Source organism: Zootoca vivipara, chromosome 5 (assembly GCF_963506605.1).
Source record: "Zootoca vivipara chromosome 5, rZooViv1.1, whole genome shotgun sequence".
Classification (NCBI taxonomy): Eukaryota; Metazoa; Chordata; class Lepidosauria; order Squamata; family Lacertidae; genus Zootoca; species Zootoca vivipara.
Window position 1 is genome coordinate 63897345 of NC_083280.1, and position 22278 is coordinate 63919622.

Here is a 22278-nt window from a genome sequence, read left to right on the forward strand (position 1 = left end):
TATTACGGCGGCGGGTTTCTGTCCCAAGGATTTTACAATCTAAAATTCTACCCAGGGGGAGATAGGGCTACAGTATATTTGTGAGAAACACGAATAAAAGAGTACCTCTGAGCATGTACGGAGGGGCACTTAAGTCACCGCAACCCCAGCCTCCTCACTATAGAAGGTTCCATCTCCAAACTGGACTGGACCCCCCTCATTTGAAGAAAAAATGTGCTCAAACGATCCTTTAGAGAGAAAGGCAATGCTTCCGTTCTGTTAGGAGCCCGGCTAAAAGAGCACAAAGAAGTTCGCAAGCTTTGCTGTTCCACAGCATTCTTCTCCTGCTTGGATGTTAGCAAAAGCAAACAAAACAAAGGGTGGGTACCAGTGGTAGTGTGCACTGCGCAGGCTCAAATAGATGATCCCAGGGTCCCCCAAAGTCTTTGAAAAAATCAAGGGCCACCTCTGTTACAGTATTGGATGCACGGCAGGTAGAAGTTTCACAGGTTGAGCTCCCCATCACCGCATTTCTGTATCAGGGGCAGATTAGAGAATTGACAACCTAATCCGACGATGCCTAATTCAGAAATAAGTCCCCCAGTATTCAGTTGGGGTGTGTGTGGCTACTCTGATGTAAGTGTTTGCAAGGTTGTGGCCTAAATTTATGTATCTCCTGCAACACACTAACTGGCTGCCTGGAGAGGGAGCAAAATTAAGAAGAAAGATGGAAAGTAATTCCACCCACCGAACCAATTGCCTACACAATTAAATTCCATGGAGCTTTCTAGTTATTTGAGAGAAAGCTCCATGGAATTTAATTGTGTAAGCAATTGGTTCGGTGGGAGGAATTACTAACAGAGGGTTAGAGCCTCATGGCTGGATCCAATGCATCTTTGCACAACAGAAAGTCCAACTTTCCCTCCAGTAAGTGCACAAGACTTCTGTCCCAGGCTGCTACTGCCAGGATACTGAGGGAAGTTTCAGTGAAGTCAATGGAAGTTGTAGGGTGCAGATCGTGCGTGAAATCCAGGTAGGCACATTGACTTAACTACAATGCGGATCAGCAACTGCCGAGACCATGGAAGGCCTCTAGAAGAGGGAAGTATTTTTTAAAAAAGAGAGGAACAGCTGGTATCTGAGGTGGGTGCCTGCTGCCCACTGATGGAAAAAAAGTTGACTTTGCCCTGGTCCACACGACTTTCTCTCCACCTCGCTCACGGTGTGACCTTGGGACGATCTCTCAAACAACAGCAGCGCCCTCAGGTCAAACCTGGGGATGTGTGTGTGACCGAGAGGTTCTTGGTAGGGAACCAGCGTTGGGCCAGTCAGGATCGCTTCTTGCTGCCTGATCCAGGTCTGGCCACCCTGTCTAGTTGTTTTGAAAGCGGGTTTAAGGTAATCTGCCTTTTCTGCCAGATCTACACCGCAGGGTTGTTCGGAGAACAAGAGGAGAAGTGAACTGCTCGAGTGTGCGGGATAAAGATATAGCAATAAATGTTTACAAATTAATAAATCCTAGAGAAACAGAAGTTGGCTGTGGTTGCACCGTCGTAATGGCTAAGCCCCATAGGAATACAAAGCGGTGCCTTAGTACAGAAAACGGATTATTTATCCGAGTGAGGATTGGTGTTTTCTTGCAGGGTGGGCAACTTCAAAGTCTTTAGGGATTTACTGGGGGGTGGGGGGTGGGAGAGAGACACTGCAGGATCACAGCACCGTTTGCGAAGTGGGGCAGCGCTTTAACTATCCGGGAAAGCCCGATCCTACGCGTGTTTACTCCTCCAGTAAAACAAGGAGCAGATAAAGCCCCTCTCTGGGAAGCAGACCTCATGGTTTACTCCGGAGTAAAGATCGCAGCCTGGCTTCCAAACCATGGAAACGAAGAGAACTACTAGACAAGGTACAGGGGGGGAGGGGTTATCGGTTCATTTTTAATTATCCTTTTATGACGTATTTTGTGTTTTTCTCTTGTGAACCGCCCTGCGATCTACGGATGAAGGGTGAAGGGCGGTATAAAAAATATAGCAAGTAAGTAAATAAATGACACAGGATTGGAACCCAAGCTTAAAGGCATGGGAGGGAGGGGGAGACTCTTAAATGAATTGCAAAACATCGCCGTTGATTGGAGTTGGGAGCACGTCTGAAATGGCTCTTGGATGCACTCGACTGACTTGCCTTAGGTTTAGTCGCTGTTTTTGAGATGCAGTCCTAAACTATGGAGTGGAGCTTACACCTGCGCGAGTGCGCGTAGGATCTAGCGCAACGTGTGGCATGCTCACTTCGAAGCGGTGGGTGTGCCGCCGACCAACTAACCAGTTCCACAGGGCTCCCTTCCTTCCTAAAGTGCTGAGCTCCACCGCCCGATGATCCCAAGAGACGTTAGGAGCAACTCACTAACCCTGCTTTTTTAAATGGCCTGAAGCGCAACCATCCAACTCGGACCAGACCAGAGCAATCCAACTGTGTAAGCCTATTCAAGAAGGCAGCCTCGTTGAGCGCAAAAGTGCCCATAAACGCTCCAAACGTAGGGCAGGGTCCTTCTTGTTGGCAGCCAGTGTGGGATGTGCCCCGGAGCACTTGGCTGCCTTTATAGGAGAGTAGGCCTTATTGGGATCCCAGTGAAGGTCTCCTTCTGAGCCACTGCGCCTAGGCTCGCCCTAGACGGCTGGTTGACCGAAGCGCACCTGCCTTTCCCAGTCAAGCTGCTTGCTTGGCTTGGCTTGGGGTGGGGGCTGCGAGGACATCTGAGGAGGCAGGAGAGGCGCTCAGCATCCACTTTGCAACTGCTGCTGGCTCCAAAGTGCTTTCTGCAGAGCGCAAGAGAGAGGCGGAGACGGGGAAGGCGCAAAGCCCGCCCAAGGCAAGCAGAGTGCATCGATGGGGCGGAGCCTGCCGGGCCCGAGGGGCAATTAAGGATGAACTTTCGGTGAACTAATTGATCGCACGGCCCAAGGTAAAGTGGGCAGCGACCTGGGCCGAGGATGCCTATAAAAGGGGGGCCCCGCCGCGGCGCTGGGCCCTTGCGCTCACTCGCCAGCCCCCGGGGGAAGTCTGCCAGCCCGCTTGAAGGTGCCCGCCCCGCTCGCTGCAGCCCGGCCCCGGCGGCCAGCATGGGTTTCTCTGCCTTGCTGCCCAGCGCTGTGCTCACCTTCGTGCTGCTGCCGTTGCTCCTCTTCCTGGCCGCAGTGAAGCTGTGGGAATTGTACTGCCTGCGCGGCCGCGATCCGAGCTACCCGCTGCCCCTGCCCCCTGGCACCATGGGGCTGCCCTTTTTCGGGGAGACGCTGCAGTTAGTGTTGCAGGTGAGGAGAAGGAAGAGGGACGACGGGGGGGGGGAGAGAAAAAACAAAACAGGTGCCATTTGGCTCCCCAGCTTGATCCACCCCTCTTATTTTCGCTCTCTTTTTGCAGCGGCGCAAATTCCTGCAGCTGAAGCGGCGCAAGTACGGCTACATCTACAAGACGCACCTATTCGGGCGGCCCACGGTGCGCGTGATGGGGGTAGACAACGTGCGCCACATCCTGCTGGGCGAGCATCGGCTGGTGGCCGTGCAGTGGCCGGCGTCGGTGCGCACCATCCTGGGCGCCGGCTGCCTCTCCAACCTCCACGACGGGCAGCACAAGCACCGCAAGAAGGCAAGCGGGGAGCGGCTCTGCCGGACGAAGGAGGCACCGCCGTAGCTCCGGGGCAAGGGGGGGGGGCAGCTCTCTGGAAGGCACGCCAGCCTCGATGGGGCCGGAGGGAGGAGGGCTCCGCGTAACGGGTTGGGGTGGCTCAGAGCCCGCGGGTGAGGGAAGAGAAGTTGTGGAGCCGTTAGGTGACTTTTGATTCTGGACTTCTGAAGATTTCTTTCCTTTCTTAGCGCGGCTGTTTAGGGGCGGAGGACCTCTTTCTGCTCATTTTGCGGACTGGGGGCCTGGACTTCTGCCCCCGGTGGGGGCGGGGGGGATCTGCTCCAGAAGTCTGCCGTTGGCTCTTGGAGAGGGCGCCGATTTTCATTGAAATGATAGAGCCCCCAAATTCTAGATTTCAGCCTCAACTTGGAATCTTAATAATTCCACGCAGGTCTGTGGAACGCGCTTCTTTCTAGTAGCAATTCAATCCTAGGCACGTATACCCAGAAGTCACACTGATTTCACGTAGGGTTCTTCCTAGGCAGGACTGCAGTCCAAGCGTGTTCAGGGATTGCAAGCCCGCGCGCGTTCCTCTGCCTGCCTGCTTTCCTGGAAGAAATCCCCGACGTGTTCGGTGATGGGCTTTTATTTCTGCGTAAACACAGGTCGGCTCTGGCTTTCTCGGGAAGAGTTCTAAGGGAAAGAGGACGAGGTTAGAAGGCCAGGGTGCTAAAAACACATCTGGGGGAAAGTCAGTTCCAATAAAAGCGACTCCCATAAAACGAATGGCGCCTTCCATAAATAGCCTCGAGAAGTAAAAGGGAGCAATCGAGAGACCATAAAAAGAGGTCTTGGCGCCCCGGCCTTCCACACCACGCGGCGAAGTCTCCTTGATTTCAAAGGTGCTTTCTTCCCTTTCAAGTCGCGGGGCGCAGGAGTGACAAAATGTGAAGGGACATTTGGAGGAAACTGCAATGTTGACGCCCCCCCCCCAACTCCCCACAGTCCTTCTCCGAAGGTTTTCTTTTGGAAAGGCGCCTCCTAACTCAAAACCGCGAAACAACAGTTTTCTCTCTCCTCTGCTTTGAACTGGGGACTTTTGGAGCCTCGATCCGCCCCATCGAGTTCGGTGGGATTTACTCTGATGTCCAGCCATCTGCTTGCAGCCTTAATCGCCGAGTTTAGCGCCTGGAACCTGTTGGCGTTTGGGCCGACTCCTAAGCAGACTTACTTGGAAGCAAGTGCCTTTGATATCGGGGGTACGGGGCTGGCTCTCCGCGCCCCTGGTCTTGACATGCAGCGAGGGAGAAACAACCCTCTGAATTCGAATCCACGGCCTTTCCAAACGCGCCACCGAAGTTTTTAACCGCGGGCGCGCAGACCTCTTTTTAAAAAAACCTCTCGCCATTTTTTGTGGGAGGACCCACTTGGCAAGCTGAAGAGCGCAGGACGAAGCGCTGTGGCTTTCCGCCAGACTTGGAGCACTCACTTGTTTAGCTTTGCGGTTTTTTTCCCATTTTAAAAGTTTCCTCCAGCCCGAGGGTCCCCTTAAAAGTAACCGCCTCTCCTTCCGCCGCAGGTAATCATGCGCGCTTTCTCCCGGGAGGCCCTGCAGCACTACATGCCGGTCATCCAGGAAGAGGTGAGCGCCTGCCTGCGCCAGTGGCTCCTGGTGAGCGCCGGCGGCGGCGGCTCTTGCCTGCTGGTTTACCCGGAGGTGAAACGCCTCATGTTCCGCATCGCCATGCGCATCCTACTGGGCTTCCGGCCCAGCCCGACGGCGGACTCGGACGGCGAGCAGCACCTCATGGAGGCCTTCGAGGAGATGATCCGCAACCTCTTCTCGCTGCCCATCGACTTGCCTTTCAGCGGCCTTTACAAGGTAAAGGGTGGTCTGAGAGGTTGTGGAGGTGGGAGGTGGCCCGAGGGGGACCCCCTGCCCGGACATGGCAAGCGGCACTCGCAAGAAGGGAGCCCGCCTCTCTGAAGGGATCCCGCTCTTGCTTCCAGGGCTTGAGGGCGCGCGATGTCATCCACGCCAAGATTGAGGAGAGCATCCAGGCGAAGCTGGCCGGGAAGGAGCCCCCCGACGGCTACAAGGACGCGCTGCAGTTGCTGATGGAGCACACGCAGGCAAACGGGGAGCAGCTCAACATGCAGGTGGGGAGAGGTCCCAAGGCGCTGGGATCCTGACATCTCTCTCTCTCTCAGCTTTGGGGGGCAGGATTCCAGTGCTGGAGGTGGTTTAGTAGCCATCAGGGACTCTAGGATGCACCTGAGTCAATAACGCCTGCTCTTTCGAAGTTAGGGTTGCCAGGCTGGGTTTTTAAAGGCTGCATAGCAGGCAGAAAGTCACCAGGTGCAGCCTATCCTGGTTAGGCAGATTCAGTTGCGCAGAAAGCACTGTCAGCATTTCCTCCGTTCAAAAGATAGAGTTAAATATGGTCCCCCCCACCACTTTGTAAAGGGGCTGGAAATTTCTAACAAGGGTAGTGTCCTGTTTAGAATATTCAGGGGTTTTGTGTGTAGTGACAGGACAGGCGAAACTCAACAATTCTTCCTCTGCTGTTAGATCTCAATGTCTGGGAAGGGCTTTCTGCCTTTCTGTGCAGCGTTAAAAAAGTTTCCTTTGAGAAGGAAGATTGTATTGGTGTGTGTGTGTGTGTGTGTGTGTGTGTGTGTGTGTGTGTAAGGCCATCCTGCTCTTCATTCAGAGAACCCCCCCCAGCAGACTTTCATGCCCTTTGTTCCCATTTTATGCTCTTTTAGAAAACATCCTTTCTCCAGGATCATTCAAAACACTGCTTTTTAAAATATAGTTCTCCTTGACATGAGTCCATTTTTTCTGAAGGGGTATTTTATTATTTACTGTGTGGCATGTTGTGATGCAAAGCAGTGGGCTGGCCTTCTCAGATGGTGACTTACCTGGATGTTTGGCATCCTATTCAGTTTAAAAAACAAAACAAAAACCCCAACACTTTTATTTGAATTGAAGTAATGTTCCCTGACTAGCTAGGGATCATGGGAGTTGTAGCCCAAAAACAGCTGGAGGGCCGAGGTTGAAGAAGCCTGCACTGAACTCTAGGGGTATATATATTCCTGTACATGTCTGTTCAGAAATAATTGCCATTGAGTTGGGGCTTACAGGTAAGGGTGACACCCATTAGGACTGTCACCTCTTAAGAAACCTTAGTTGATTGCATGAGTTTTAATTGGCTGCTTTTAAAGCTGCATGCATTTCTGTAGGAACAAGGCATAAAGGGGAAATTGAATTCTTTGAGAGCTAGTGTGGTTGTAGTGGATACAGCGACCCTGTACGGTAGAATAGGCTGAGAAAGAGACTGGCCCAAGTCGCTCTCAAGTGGTTTCATTGCTGGGTGGAGATTCAAAGCACACTTGGGTGCTAAACCTATGGCAGCTTTGTTCTCTTAATTCACAGCAGGATTTGAGACAAGCACTGTGCTCCACTCTTGCTTACTTATTTAGCCCATTTATATCTTGCTCTACTCTACACCGGAGAACATTCCCCAACACCAAACCAATTCCTAAAATGTGCAACAATAACAATAAAAAACCACGCAAGGAGCAGCAGTTAAGGAGCAATCTGAAATGATAGTGGCAGTGTTGCCTAGAGGGCTGAGTTAAACAGTGTTAACCTGACATCTAACTACCAGCCAATTTCTCTTGCATGTTTCTTAACTCCTGGAAAGTGCTTGCTTCTGTCTCTTACAACCACACTTGTCTTGACTCTGCAGTACAGGAGTGAGGAACCTGTGGCCCTATTTCCCATCATTATTGACAATTGGCTATGCTGACTAGGACTGATGGGAAGTTAAGCCCAGGAACATCTGGAGGGCCAAAAGTTCCCCATCCCTGCCTTACAACCTGACTTTTCTCTCCTCTCCTCTGCAATGGACTTGACTAAGATCAAAGATGATATCCTTGCTGCTTGCCCAATTCAAAGGTGAATACTGTGCTCCCATCCTCCCTGATCTCTCTAACTGCCTTGTTGTTGTTGTTTAGTCGTTTAGTCGTGTCCGACTCTTCGTGACCCCATGGACCATAGCACGCCAGGCACTCCTGTCTTGCACTGCCTCCCGCAGTTTTGTCAGACTCATATTGGTAGCTTCGAGAACACTGTCCAACAATCTCATCCTCTGTTGTCCCCTTCTCCTTGTGCCCTCAATCTTTCCCAACATCCGGGTCTTTTCCAGGGAGTCTTCTCTTCTCCTGAGGTGGCTAAAGTATTGGAGCCTCAGCTTCACGATCTGTCCTTCCAGTGAGCACTCAGGGCTGATTTCCTTTAGAATGGATAGGTTTGATCTTCTTGCAGTCCATGGGACTCTCAAGAGTCTCCTCCAGCACCATAATTCAAAAGCATCAATTCTTTGGCAATCAGCCTTCTTTATGGTCCAGCTCTCACTTCCATACATCACTACTGGGAAAACCATAGCTTTAACTAGATGGACCTTTGTTGGCAAGGTAATGTCTCTGCTTTTTAAGATGCTGTCTAGGTTTGTCCTCTACTGCCTTAGACCCAGTTTATCACCACATTTCTTGCTTGGCTCCCTCTGTATCCTACCTTCTTCAGCTCTGCTCTTAGTCAGTGGAAGATTTCTCGCTTCTCATTGCAAGGGATTATCAGATAGTTAATGAATTTGACTCAGCAAGATGCAATTGTTGTGGGAAAACCAGATGGAAAGTGACAGTAGAAAACAAAGTGGAAGTCCTGCTAGTGCAAGGATTACTCACAATGGGATTTCCCCTCTTCCTCCCTTCACATGCCCTGCACCATCCCATAGACCAGGGTTTCTCAAACTTGGCTCTCCAGCTGTGTTTGGACTCTCATCATCCCTAGCTAGCAGGACCTGTAGTCAGGGATGATGGGAATTGTAGTCCAAAAAACGTCTGGAGGCCCAAGTTTGGGAAACCCTGCCATAGACCATGCAGTGTGACCTGCTATGCTCCTGCCTCTTGCTTCCTGCGCATTTTCAAACCATCTTTAGGGCAAGTTGGTGTCATCTTTAGTAGGGGTAAAGTGGTGCAGATGTCAAAGGAATGTGGAAAGCATAGGGAGTGGATTGCAGTATATTCAGGTGGAAAAGAGCAGGTGGATATTGAGTGTGCAATCTGAAGCCAAGGGGGAAGGTATGGAATGGGAAGGTGGTAACCCTTGAAAGCACTGGGAGGAGAATAGACCATTCAGACTGGCAGAACTGGAAGGGGAAGGAGAAGACCTGTTTTGTCAGTGAGGATTTTTGAGGACAAAGCAGGAAAGGGGGCTTGGATGGTGAGGGGTTTCAGGGAAAGGAAGAATCATTGGCTGATCAGCAGCGATTTGGGAGGCCACATTTTGAAAGGGGATAGTGATGGGTATTTGCGATTCGAGGACCCGCCCCCCGCGAGAAATAAAGACACAGTGACACATGGATTTGAGTTAATGGGTAAAATAAGGCCACAACTTTATTCGTTAGAGCAAATGAGAGGTATTGGCTTAGGCATTGGACACCCTAGGAAGTGTGACTCCACCCCAGGAAGTGTGACTCCACCCCGCTCAGCGGGGTGTCATATCAGGTTAACACCCCGAGGGAGGAGCCTGTTGATGCAAATACAACTGAAAGCTCCCCCTAGTGTCACCGGGGGTCGTGCCATGGCCCTAGCCCTCAGCAGGGCATCAGACGGGATCCACGACCGCCGGATTCCTTAAGGGGATACCCCTGTAAGAGGAGGGTTGGATGATGGCCACAACCAGTCCTCAAACACACCAGAAGGAGAATTTGAATGCTGCCGCGCTGCCTTAAATGTATGCAGGCCCTGCCCCCAGGCTGGCCCTATTGGCCAGCCAGAGGCTTGGCACGGCAGCGTGCTTGTCGCATGGAGCGGGTCCTGCCCGCAAAGTCTCCCCTCCCGGAAGAGGAGAGATCTTGCAGGAAGTAACAACTGTCCTTCCTACTGCTTCCAATCTAACAAGCTAATCTTTGTTGCAAAACTCTGGGCAATATATATATTACAATAATGCTATGCTGTCCAATGACACGTGGTCTCTGGACATTTGTAAAATACAAAAAAATAATAAAAGAGAAATAAGAGGCACCCATGAACTTAGCATAACAACATTGCCATAAAGTATCTGTGTCCCTGGGAAGTTTTCCTCTGCAGCCACTTTGTGTGTGTGATATCCCTGAAGTAAAAGGATTCTTGTGCAAAGTACAGTCTGATATTCTTTCTCCTGTTTTTCCTCTCCATCTAAAGGAGCTGAAAGAATCTGCAACGGAGCTTCTTTTTGCTGGGCACGAGACAACTGCCAGTGCTGCAACATCTTTGATTACTTTCCTAGGCCTTCACCGAGATGTGCTGCAGAAAGTGAGGAAGGAATTGCAGGAGAAGGTGGGTGTTGTCTGAGTGTTTGGAAGTCAGGCTGTATTGTGCATGAAGCAGGCTGCTGTGATCCTGTAGACCAGGCATGTCAAACCTGTGGCCCTCCAGATGTTTTGGACTACAATTCCCATCTTCCCCAACCACTGGTCCTGCTAGCTAGGGATCATGGGAGTTGTAGGCCAAAACATCTGGAGGACCGCAGGTTTGACATGCCTGCTGTAGACAGTCTTGGAAATGGAGCTGGGAGACTTGCTTTGGAAACCCTGCTGGCACAGATTACAAATGAGTCTGGTCATATTAACAACCCTATAAATAAATAGGTGGAATGATGATCAGGTGTGATGCTAAAGGGGTTGCATTTGGTGCTGTGGTCTAAACCACTGAGCCTCTTGGGCTTGCTGATCAGAAGGTCGGCGGTTCGAATCCCCACGACGGGGTTAGCTCCCATTGCTCAGTCCCAGCTCCTGCCCACCTAGCAGTTCAAAAGCACGTCAAAGTGCAAGTAGAAAAATAGGTGCGGCTCCAGCAGGAAAGTAAACTGTGTTTCTGTGCACTGCTCTGGCTTTGCCAGAAGCGGCTTAGTCATACTGGCCACATCACCTAGAAAAACTGTCTGCGGACAAACATTTGCTCCCTCGGTCCGTAAAGCGGGTTGAGCGCCACAACCCCAGAATCGTTTGCGACTGGACTTAACTGTCAGGGGTCCTTTACCTTTTTAATTCCTCCTTTGTGCAACAGAACGACCTCCCCCAGCTCACCTCTTAAATCTGTTTTGGGGTTCTCCTCAATCTTCTGGAGCAGATTTGGGTATGGCAGTACAACTATTTAGTTGACTGCTGCCCAAGGTCTATATTGAATATGCCAAACTTCTGCTGGTCTCTTTGTATATATCTTACCCACTAGAGTGCATATAAAATATAAAATATAAAATATTTTCCCATGTAGAAGTACTGATATAAAAAAGAAAGATTAGCTTTACTAATTAAAGCTGAGAGATAAAGATTAGCTTTACTAATTAAAATATTATGACTTTTTAAATATAAAAAAGATATCCCCCGTTTAAACGGGCAGTATCTTTTTCTAGATGGTTTCAAATATAAGAAAATATCACTGGCAGATGAAACGTTCCCTATTCTCTTAAAAGGGAATTGTTGCCAGGGGCATTGTGTCCTGTTTCACCGCTAGAGGTGAAACAGGAAGTGCCACCTTGCCCTGCCACTGCTGCAGATGGTGCCCCTGCTTCATTCATCCTGCTGCCTCCGTCAGTGGTGGAGAAGTGGTACTGGCATCGACATCAATTTCAGGCAAGAGCTCGCCCAAACCATTAGATTTCTTCCTAAGATCCTGCCCGATACTGATGCTGCTTCTGGGGGCAGGTGGGCCACTTGCAGAGCCTTGGGGGCTTTGCTGCCTGAGGCTGTCTAGTGGCAGAGCCAACTCTCCTTGCAACTCTCAGCACCCATAACAAACTACAGCTCCCATAATATTTTGTGGGAAGCCATGGCTGTTTAAAGCGGCATGGATACTGCTCTTTTTAAGTGTATGGCGTGAATGTGACCTTAGCCTGCAAGTTCTTTTCCTGTGGTTAAGTGGGATCTTGCTTTGGGATCTATCGGATGAATGCAGGTGGCCCTGTAGGGTGTGAGTGCCGCCGCCGGATTGCTAAGCCTTCTCTCTACACTGGTACTCAAGACATACCCTTTGCTTTCAGGGATTGCTGGGCAACATGAGCCAAGAGAAGCATTTGGAAATGGAACTCTTGGAACAGCTGAAGTACACTGGCTGTGTCATCAAGGAGACTCTCCGTCTGAGCCCACCAGTTCCTGGAGGATTCAGAGTGGCTCTCAAGACTTTTGAGCTAAATGTAAGCAGGCAAAGCCCATTTTCATTGAGTCCCTATAACACCTCAGTTCTAAATGGTGGTTCTGCTGATTTTCTCCAGTGTGATGCTAGGAAGAAGTCTGCCTGCTGAAAATCTCCAATATGCAACTTTACAAAAGGTGCAGGAATACCTGTAAGGAGCTAGTGTGGGATGCAAAGGGTTAAGTGCAGTCAAGTCACAACAATCCCTAGATAGTCCACTTGGAGGACTGAGGAGGAGGATATGACTAAGCCTAGTTTCCTCTTCCTTCACATGCAAATGAGTTGGGGAAGTGGCACATAAATTCTGAAGGAAACAGCCATTTCTGTCTCTCTTGGACCAGACCTCTTGGACTACACACATCTTAGTGAGTCTCTCCCTCAAGGCCTCCAGCCTAGAGAGAGAGATGAGATGGAGTCTCACTTCTTATAAGTGAACTTCACAATGTATATATTACCTTTTAACTAAGCAAGTCTACCTCTTGAGTGTGCTGTACCTCAGGATGCTTGTAAGTAAACATCTTTTATACTTTTAAGAGCATTGTGTCGTGTCTTTTCTGTTAAGAAGGAAAAAGGGGAAATACCAGGAAAATACACTTTATTTTAGCGGCTTAAATCAAGCCTGCGCAAACGTTTTTCTGCTGTGTATTTTGAAAAAGGGGAATGTTTTTACTCTGCTAAAGTTTGGTGCTTGCTAGCGCAAGCGGGGATAGGATATATTAAACAATATCTCCTCATCCACATTCCTGAACATTCCCACAAAGGGTTATGGCAGCCCAGAGTTGCGTATTTTGTGTATTTTTGAAGGATTGATTTGGATTGTGATTTTGTAGGATTTTTCCAGTTAGGATTTCCTGGTTGAGCACATGGTCTCTTTGTTTTGCAGTGTGCTTGGGGGATTAACTACCCCTCCCCTCCCTCGGAGTTTACAGCACTGAGAAAGCTCACAGGTAGTGAAGATATTTTTGAGATTTTTGAGATTTTGATTTTTGTTAGGATTTTTGAATTTTGAACATTTTTGAAATTTTTGAAATTTTAAGATGGCAAGCTCCAGTTTTGATAGTGAAGCAAGACCAAGTTTTATGCTGCTGGATGACAATAATTTTGTGCAGTGGAAGCAGCGCATTTTAGTTTATCTTGCTGCTAGGTGTGTTCTGCAGGCCATTAAGGAAGAAAAGCCTACAGGAACCGATGCAGAAGCTTTAGCCAAGATAGAAGCTTGGAGTATTAAAAATGATGAAGCCAAGCACATAATTTTGAGCAGTTTGAGGAATGAGCATCTATTGATGATAAATTTTGAAGATGATGCATCTAAGATCCTAGAGGACATTGAACGCATTTATGCACAATCTACAGAGAGTTCCTATAGATACTTGTTGGATAAGTTACTCAAGTTGAAGATGAATTCTAGAGAAGAGTTTACAGAGCATTTTAAGAATTTTTCTGAGATTGTTCAAAGAATTGCCCTTACTCCCAGAGCCTTTGATGATGTGACTAAAGTAACGTTTATGCTTGCATCATTGGGACCTACGTTTGCTCCATTTAAAAGTATAATGGATCACACAAAGGATTTAACTTTTAATGAGCTTATCAACCATTTAAGAGAGGAATGCAGAGATAGCCTTGATTCTCAAGAAAGGAATCCAAGGAGGAAGGATAGCAGCTATGCATCCAAGCATTTTGGAAAGTCCAGAGAGACATCTAGAGAAATAATTTGTTTTAAATGCAATGGGAAAAACCACATAGCAAGGAACTGCAAGAGTCGAAATGGGGATAAAGTTGAATCCCACCCCTCAAAACCACAAGGTGTTAAGAAGGGGAGTCATGAGCAAACCATGTTGATGCAGGAGAGAAGTTTAGCTGTCCAGGATTGTGAAAATAAGCGCAATAAGTGGATTCTTGACAGTGGAGCGAGTTCTCATTTCTGTTATGAAAAGGAGTATTTTAATGAGATTAATGAGGATGAATCCTCTGAAATTGAGATTGCTGATGGCAACATTGTAAAGGCATTTGGTGCAGGAACTGTGAACTTGCAATTCAACGTAGATTATGAGACAATTAATACAAAAGTGACTGAAGTTAAGTTTGCACCAAAACTCAATTGCAACTTACTGAGTGTTTCCAGTTTGGACAGGAAAGGATTTAAAATTACATTTGAAAAAGGGAAATGTATTGTGACTAAGCATGATGAAGTTTGTGCTCAGGGCACACTAAAGGATGGTGTATATGAGCTTAATATTTCAGAGAACCAGCGGAACCAGTCTACAAGGATGGCCCAACCAAGCAAAAGGGATCAAGCAAGTCTGGAACCAACAAGTGAGGAGTTTGTATTTTATCCTCTTGAACCAATACAAAGCACTAATCCACCTTCTAGTGTCGTAGCACCCCCTATAGGTGACACCCGAGAAGACACGGAGGTTCAGGCCCCTGGCAGCACCAGAGACGAAGAGGATGAGGAGCAGCTGTATGGGGATATGCCACTGCTGGAGGAGGATGAGGAAGCTGATGCGGTCAAAAGACCAGAGGTCAGACACTCATCCAGAACCAACAGAGGTGTTCCACCATTACGGCTGTCCTACCTTACAAGGTCGGCGTCTCCACAGGAACCTTCCAAATGGGAAGAGATAGAGAGGATGCCACCGGATGAAGCCAGTCTCTGGAGGAAAGCTGCTCAGGAGGAGATAGATGCACTTCATCAGAACAGGACCTGGACACTCACAGAACTACCTCCTGGTAAGGAAGCAATTGGAAGTAAATGGGTGTTCAAAGTTAAAAAGGGTTCAGAAGGGGAGGTGCAACGCTACAAAGCTAGGCTTGTGGCACAAGGTTTTTCCCAGAAGTATGGTGAGGATTACGATCAAGTGTTTGCACCGACAGTTCGATACAGCAGTGTCAGACTACTTTTAAGTATTGCAGCATCTAAGCAAATGTCGGTTTACCATATTGACATTGCGACAGCCTTTCTTCATGGCGAAATTTCTGAGCAGATTTATATGAAGCAGCCCAAAGGTTTCATTAAACCAAATGAGGCACATATAGTGTGCAAGCTGCAGAAAGGACTTTATGGTTTGAAGCAAGCAGCAAGGGCTTGGAACCAGAAACTTCATGAGATGCTGGTGCAGCTTGGGTACAAGCAAGGGACTGCTGATAAGTGCTTGTACACCAAACAAAGGGATGGACAGTTTTCGTACATTTTAGCCTTTGTTGATGACCTTTTAATTTCTACGTCAAATGAGAAGGACTATAAAGACATAGTCAAACACCTCAACAGGGAAGTAGAGGTCAAGGAACTAGGAAAAGTGAAATACTACTTGGGAATTCAAGTTGAGAGAGAAGAGGATGCATCGTTCTTACTCAGCCAAAGGCAAAAGATAACTGAACTGATTGAAAGCATGCAGATGCAGGATGCACACCCAGCTGCGACACCGATGGCCACAGACTTCTTGAAGAATCAACAAGGTTCGAAGTTGCTGCCAAACAACACGCAATACAGGTCAGCGGTCGGCAAACTTTTGTATTTGGTTACCACATGCAGACCTGACCTGGCAAGTGCAGTGGGGATCCTAAGTAGGAAAGTAAGTTGTCCCACTGAGCATGATTGGGCTGGTGTTAAGAGGGTTGTTCGTTATCTAAAGGGAACCATGGACTGTAAATTAAAACTGCCAGCCGTCAGAGACCCTAAACTGCTTGGGTATACTGACGCGGATTGGGCTTGGGATAATAAGGATTGTAAGTCCACCAGTGGTTATGTTTTTATGTATGGGGATGGAGCTATTGCATGGGGAAGTTATAAACAGAAATGTATAGTTTTATCGTCCTCAGAATCCCAATACATTGCAACTTCGGAGGCTTGCAGAGAGATCGCCTGGCTGGATCAACTCCTGAAGGACTTTGGCGTGCCAAGGAAGGGACCTGTCAGCTTGATGGAGGATAACCAGAGCAGTATGAAGCTGACACAAAGCGAAAAGTTCCTTGCACGCACCAAACACATTGGGGTCAGGTACCACTACATACGCCAGGTGATCGAGGATGGACTTGTTGAAATGTGTTACTGCAACACTGACCAGATGACTGCAGATGTCCTAACAAAGCCCCTGCCAAGAGAGAAGTTCCAGGATCTTCGTGACAAGCTGGGACTCTTGGGTGGTTGATTAAAGTTGTTTATGTATGTTTTTGTGTATGTTGTGAATTGCCTGAGAAGGGGTTTGTGGGATGCAAAGGGTTAAGTGCAGTCAAGTCACAACAATCCCTAGATAGTCCACTTGGAGGACTGAGGAGGAGGATATGACTAAGCCTAGTTTCCTCTTCCTTCACATGCAAATGAGTTGGGGAAGTGGCACATAAATTCTGAAGGAAACAGCCATTTCTGTCTCTCTTGGACCAGACCTCTTGGACTACACACATCTTAGTGAGTCTCTCCCTCAAGGCCTCCAGCCTATATAGGATATATTAAACAATATCTCCTCATCCACATTCCTGAACATTCCCACAGCTAGTACTGTAATCCTCTCTTCCCCTTCTATAATAGTAAAGGTGTTGCCATCCTAATGCATTACGAATTAGGGAGCTACATTTCACAGAGATTAGGCTGCAATTCTCGAGAAAGTGTGACATTGAGATCCTTCCACTAATGAAAGGATCTCCCCTGTCAGGGCTAGCCCAATACATTTTGTTGCTTGAGGCAAAGGGCAAGATAGTGTTCTGCTTCATGTACCAAGGGATACCAGCACTGACTTCAGTGCTGAGAGAGTCTGTGGCAGACGAGCTTAGGGGGTGCAGGCCAGGCCATGTGATTCTCAAAGCCCTGTCTGCCCTCCACCCATATCTGCCGCCTTAAGCACTCATTTCAATCTGCCTAATGGTAGGACCAGCTGTTCCCCATTTTATACGCGTGGTAGCCTCTGAACGTTCTTGGTACTAATCACCTGTGCCAGGTGTAGGGCACCTTTGGCCCTCCAGGTGTTGACTCAACCCCCCCATCACTCCTGGCCATTGGCCATGCTTGCAAAGGCTGGTGAGAGTTGTAGTTCAGCAACATCTGGATTTCCAAAGGGCTCCCACAGCCTAAAAGGCCCTATGTGCCTAGGAAGTGGTGCATGGAATTAGTTCTGTCTTCCCTGCGTGGGTGATCAGCTTTGAACAGTGAAAGAAGCATCTTTTCCATGTGTAGATTACCCTTAGTGAGTAAGGGGATGGCTTGGGTTATCTTGCTGTTAGACAAATCAGAAAGGTGCGCTGCTAAATCAATCCTTAGTCTTATAGAAGAAGATGGCCTGTAAATCTATGTGGTGAGAAGAACCCATACCATGCCTTGGAATCCATTTCCCCAATGCCATTGTGATGAGGTGCACCATCTTTCAAAATACGTTCATCTCTCCTAAATGGCTCCATACATGTGACCCATTGTCTCTGTTTTGTGTTCTCATTCCATCTCTTGTTTCTTGCAGGGTTACCAGATTCCTAAAGGTTGGAATGTCATTTACAGCATCTGTGACACACATGATGTTGCGGAGCTTTTCACCAACAAAGATGAATTCAACCCCGACCGCTTCATGTCTCCTTTCCCAGAAGACTCCTCACGATTCAGCTTCATCCCATTTGGAGGGGGCTTGAGAAGCTGTGTAGGCAAAGAATTTGCAAAGATTCTTCTAAAAATCTTTACTGTAGAGTTGGCCCGGAACTGTGACTGGCAACTTTTAAATGGACCACCAACAATGAAGACCGGCCCTACTGTGTATCCAGAGGACAATCTGCCAACAAAATTCACAAGTTTCAATGGTCGGGTTTAATAAATTCCAGGACAGTATTACTGTGATCTTAACTTAAGTTTTGGTGAATTTAAAACATGCACAATGGCTTTTCATAGTGTCCTAAATTCAATATTATATATTTAAATTTATAATGTGTAATAGTTATTTATAAGTGTGTTTTCTAAGAATATTTTTAAAGCTATTTCATGTATTAAACATTTTTTAGGCAAGCACTGTAATTATGAGTCCTTGGGATCCATAAATGGATAATTTTATTTCTATAGAAATAAAGTTTCCTTCTATTTAAGAATTGTACTCAAAGCTTGTTTACTAATTACGGTATGTTGAAACCATTTAAGGACCTTTATGTGTATCCAGACACATGGTCAAAAGTTAAATGGAACTATATGTATACTGTGAACCAAATTATGTCATAAATAAAATTCTGCAGCTAGAATGTTGGTGTTTGTTTACATTTATATGGGGAATTTTGACCTGCTATGAGAGTGGGTTCAGCCAAGTTAACACCTTGATCCTAAGCAGACTAGACTTGGCAGTTCGACTGAAAACAGTAGAATTTGGTGGAATGTGCTGGTGTTTTAAAGAAGTATGGCCAAAATCAGAGGTGGGCCTGGAAATAGACTTTTCCTTCCATCCCTCTTTACTCTCCAGACTGCACCTTGGGGGGGGGGCAGTTAATTATCTGACCTCCTCCATAAATGGTCAGTGTCTAATAAATAAAGTTGGCGCCACCTTGAAGGAAGGTTATGAGAGCCCGTATTTTATTTTTTTGCCATGTGCGAGAAAGCAACAAAATACATTTTATCTGAAGACTCCAGACACTCATCACCACTTTCCTACAAAAGGAAGCTGAGCAATATTTACATGCTGAAAACTTGGTTGAGGGCCAGGTGAGATACAAAACTGCCTTAGGGCCAGGTCTGGCTTGCAAGTCATCCATAGCCTTGACTCTCTGACAGGCAAGTAGATCAAGATACTTGGCAAATATAGGCTTGGAAGGTTGGGTTGAATAGTTTGCCACAGGTCACCTTTGAAATGAACTCTTCACTCCCCTGAAAAACTCCCATCTTGGCTGAGCAGTGTGGCTGCTGTAACTAAAACTCTGCATGCGCTTCATTGCACTTTTCTAAAGGAGACAAGCAGATGATTGCATAAGATCCAAAACTGGATTGAAAGAGAGGCAAGACAGAATTTGTTTATGAAAAATCACTCTGCATCTATCACACAGCAACTTCCTTTTCCAGCTGGAGGCAAATTCAGAGGCAAAGGAAGACATTGCTTTTTGCCATAACAATATGAAACAAAGGCTAGCTCATGCCATCACTCTCTCCCACTCTTGTCCCATGGATGGGTTCAACTGTAGTGCAGGACCAATTAATACAAGCCTATCAGTAATGATCACTCTATATGGAACATCCATGGTCAGAGAGGGTATACCCTTGAATAGCCATTGCTTGGGGCAGAGCACCAGGAGAGAGCTATAGTCTTTGTGTCTTGCTTATGGGTCTTCTGGAGGCACCAGGGAAATGGGACAGGGAGACCCGGGTTCAGATCCTCACTTGGCTGTGAAACTAACCTGACCAGTCATTATTTCTTAGGCTAACATCCCACACAGGGTTCTTGTGAGGAGAAAATGAGCTGGGGGGGAGGACTGTTAATGGCGCTTTGAGCTTCTTGGAGGAAAGGTGGAATAATTGGATAGGTTGTTGAACTTCTGGTTTGATCGATTTGTGAACTCCTCTAAGGTTGAAGTGATTCTGTTTCCCCTCCCTCCTGCTGAAAAACTATTAAACTATTAAAACCTAAAATGAAAATCAAGAAAGAAATCGTTTTAAGGTCAGCTTGTGTTCAGTGCAAATTGTCATACAAATAATTAATAGGCAGAGAAGTGAGCTATTTAACAGTGCAATCCTGTAAATGTCTGCTCAGAAGTAGGTCTCTATGCTTCATCTGAGTTTAGTGTGTATAGGATTGCAACCTTCATCTTCCTGGCTCCCTTCACATAAATACTAGTATCTCTGCCCCACCCGCCCAGTTTGCTGATGTAATTGAAAACCCTTCTGCAGACACACTTCTAATATCCAGCACAAGCATGACCATGATGGATAAAATGGCCCAGGAATGACCCTCTGAACCTTGGCTAACCTTAAAGACTTAAATATTTGGTCACATTTCTGCCCTGGCTATGGTCATGGCTTTCACTAAGCACCAAAACATTAACCAAGGTAATTCAGTTGTGTCAATAGTTTTTTAAAAAACAAAACCACTCATACACAACCCCCCCCCACAAACTTTCTCACCATACATCACTTCCACCACACAAATAAAGCACCCACTGTTGAACCTCTGGGTCCTCTGGATAACTCGATGGATGTGACTTTCCTTTTATTTCGTTTTCAGAGGGAAGTGGAGATTCCTGTTTGCCCATGGAAACTGCAGAAGCCATTCCCCCCAGTGTGCGTTTCTGATCCTGATTTCAATGGGGACCTGGATTTCACAGAGTGACGGGGGATTCTTGCAAAGTGTGTTTTTCCTGTCCCGCTGGTAAGCTATTTAGAACACAATATAGCCCCAGGAAATCCTAATTAATGATCCGTGCATGTTGCAATAAGTATTCTCATACCCCAAATTTAAAGAGATGGGGGTGTCGGGTGGCTTGCATGGTGCTTATTTTTCTCTCATTTCAAATACATTTGATCAGAACAAATCTTGCAATGGAGGTCACTTTTGGGGGTGCTTTTGGTTATGCTCCTTTAGCAATGACTCCCTTTGCTTTCAATGTAAGCAGTTGCTGTCATGTATCACTGGGAACAAGCGAAAAGGGAGGGAGGCTGAATATACTGAGAAGCAACAGCCAAATCAGAGCCACACTATGTGCTTCTGTTCGTTGTCTGATAGCATCAAAGGAGAAAGATCATAGCTCAGTGATAGAACATCCCCTTTGCATGCAGAACATCTCAGGTTCAATCCAGGCAAGCTAGGTTGTGAAACAATGACTGTTCCAAGGTCACCCAGTGGGCTTCATGCTTGAACCCTGATCTCCCAGGTCCTCCTTCAACAGTTGCTGCCCAGTTCTGCATCTTAAAATTCAGTCGGTAGCATCTCTTCCAAATACTCCCTTCCTGGTTTTCCTTTTCCATAGAGGGCTACAGCTGTTTTCCGAAGCTCACCATTACAATTTTTCCTTCATGCTCCTTACCGGACGGCTTAGATGTTCTGAAATAATTGAAATAGAATCCAACATGGTATTGTTTTCATGGAATTCCTTTGTGAAGCTCTGGCAAGTGTTTTGATTTGCAAACCTTGCTTCGAACAGTTTGTCCCATTTCTTCTGTTGTCTATGGATCCAGGTAGTCATCACATCTTAAAAAAAGCGGTGTAACCTTTTCCTTAAAACCATTCTAGAGACTGCAGTCCCACGCTCCCTTACTTGTTCTGAGGAGACACACATAGGGTTGCACTGCTAATTAACAATAGCATTCCAGAATCTACTAAATTCACCATCACAAACATTTAGGTGTTTACATTTTAGGTATTTAAATTGGATCACCAGTGCAGTTTGGTGTTCCAGACTGAATGGATCCACTTCACGCAACCGATGAGCTGGGCGCCAGCCAACAAGCCGCAACAATAAATGTGTTTATCCTTTAGATGGTACAAGAGTCTTTGTAGTTTTTGCTCCAATAGTCTAATGCAGTTATCTCCCTAGAATTTATCTGCTAAATACATCACAAAAGCTGATTAGCCCAAGCTGACCCATTTAAGGAAGTTTAAGCATTTTAAGTTCATCACAAATATGCTTGCAATATTGTGTACTTTTAACAACTGTCAAACCCCACCACCACCACCACCCAGAAGTGGTTACACATCAGTTGTTAGAGTAATTCCTGATTGTAAAACTCTTAGGGATCAAAGGCACTACTTTAAGAGAAGGGGCTATATTTTCCATAGAACAACAAAGGTTGGGAAAGCAAGTGGGAGCTGTGTGTGTGTGTGTGTGTCTTGGCTGGCGGTCCCTGTTCTAGATCTAAACATCTCCCGCTCCCCACTCTCACATGCAATGCGAGAAATATACAGATCACTCCTAAAAGGCTAAGTTTATGGGCAAGAATCTCTTAACATGATGGATAAGAATTCAGGGAAGGTAGTAGATGGCAGCAAGCTTAGAAAAGGCTCGTTTCAGGACAGGACAGCCCAAACTGTTTAACGAATCGGCATGAAAAATGACGACTTGAAGAGCTGTATGAATTATGCAGCCTTCATTGCGGAATGGAAATAAAGGCGGCTTTCTCGGATGGGTGTGAGAAGGCACAGGAACATCATGACCAGTGTTTAATTACTTCCAAATGATTCTGTTTCAGAGGGTGGGAGGCTGGCAGTAGAATAAAGACCCCTTTGCAGGGCAGCTCAAAGCTCCACCCGAAAAAGAAAGTTTGTCACGTGCACGGCTCAGGAACCTGGAACTCCCAAAACAGCCAGAAAAGCCAAAAATCCACAAGGACAACCTTGTTTTATCAAGAGATATGCTATGTATAGAGAACGTTTTAATGTTTTATGTTTTACTGTGGTTTTATAATTTTTTGGAAGCTGCCCAGAGGGGTTGGGGCAACCCAGTCAGTTGGACGGCATGCAAATGAATGAATGAATGAATGAATAGGATTTTGGACAAAAC

General features: G+C 46.9%; 1 protein-coding gene across 2 annotated transcripts; it reads left to right on the top strand.

The window, feature by feature from the left end:
• Positions 1–2880: 2880 nt before the first annotated feature.
• LOC118096376 (cytochrome P450 26A1) lies at positions 2881–20315 on the top strand. Of its 2 annotated transcripts, none has more exons than XM_060274855.1 (7): positions 2881–3284; positions 3394–3618; positions 5177–5479; positions 5608–5757; positions 9850–9984; positions 11687–11839; positions 20007–20315. In XM_060274855.1, the coding sequence occupies exons 1-7, from the start codon at positions 2964–2966 to the stop codon at positions 20109–20111; spliced, it is 1392 nt and encodes a 463-aa protein (XP_060130838.1). In that variant the 5' UTR covers positions 2881–2963; the 3' UTR covers positions 20112–20315. The 2 variants fall into 2 exon arrangements, with proteins under 2 accessions (XP_060130838.1, XP_034994017.2); XM_035138126.2 differs by lacking the exon at positions 20007–20315 and adding an exon at positions 17283–18766.
• Positions 20316–22278: the final 1963 nt, after the last annotated feature.

Bases quoted from the DNA above. Each gene is read 5' to 3' on its own strand.
- LOC118096376 (XM_035138126.2), top strand. From the start codon at position 2,964: ATGCCTATAAAAGGGGGGCCCCGCCGCGGCGCTGGGCCCTTGCGCTCA. The intron at 5,480-5,607 runs GTAAAGGGTGGT...TCTTGCTTCCAG, and splicing joins CTTTCAGCGGCCTTTACAAG to GGCTTGAGGGCGCGCGATGT. The intron at 11,840-17,282 runs GTAAGCAGGCAA...TGTTTCTTGCAG, and splicing joins TCAAGACTTTTGAGCTAAAT to GGTTACCAGATTCCTAAAGG.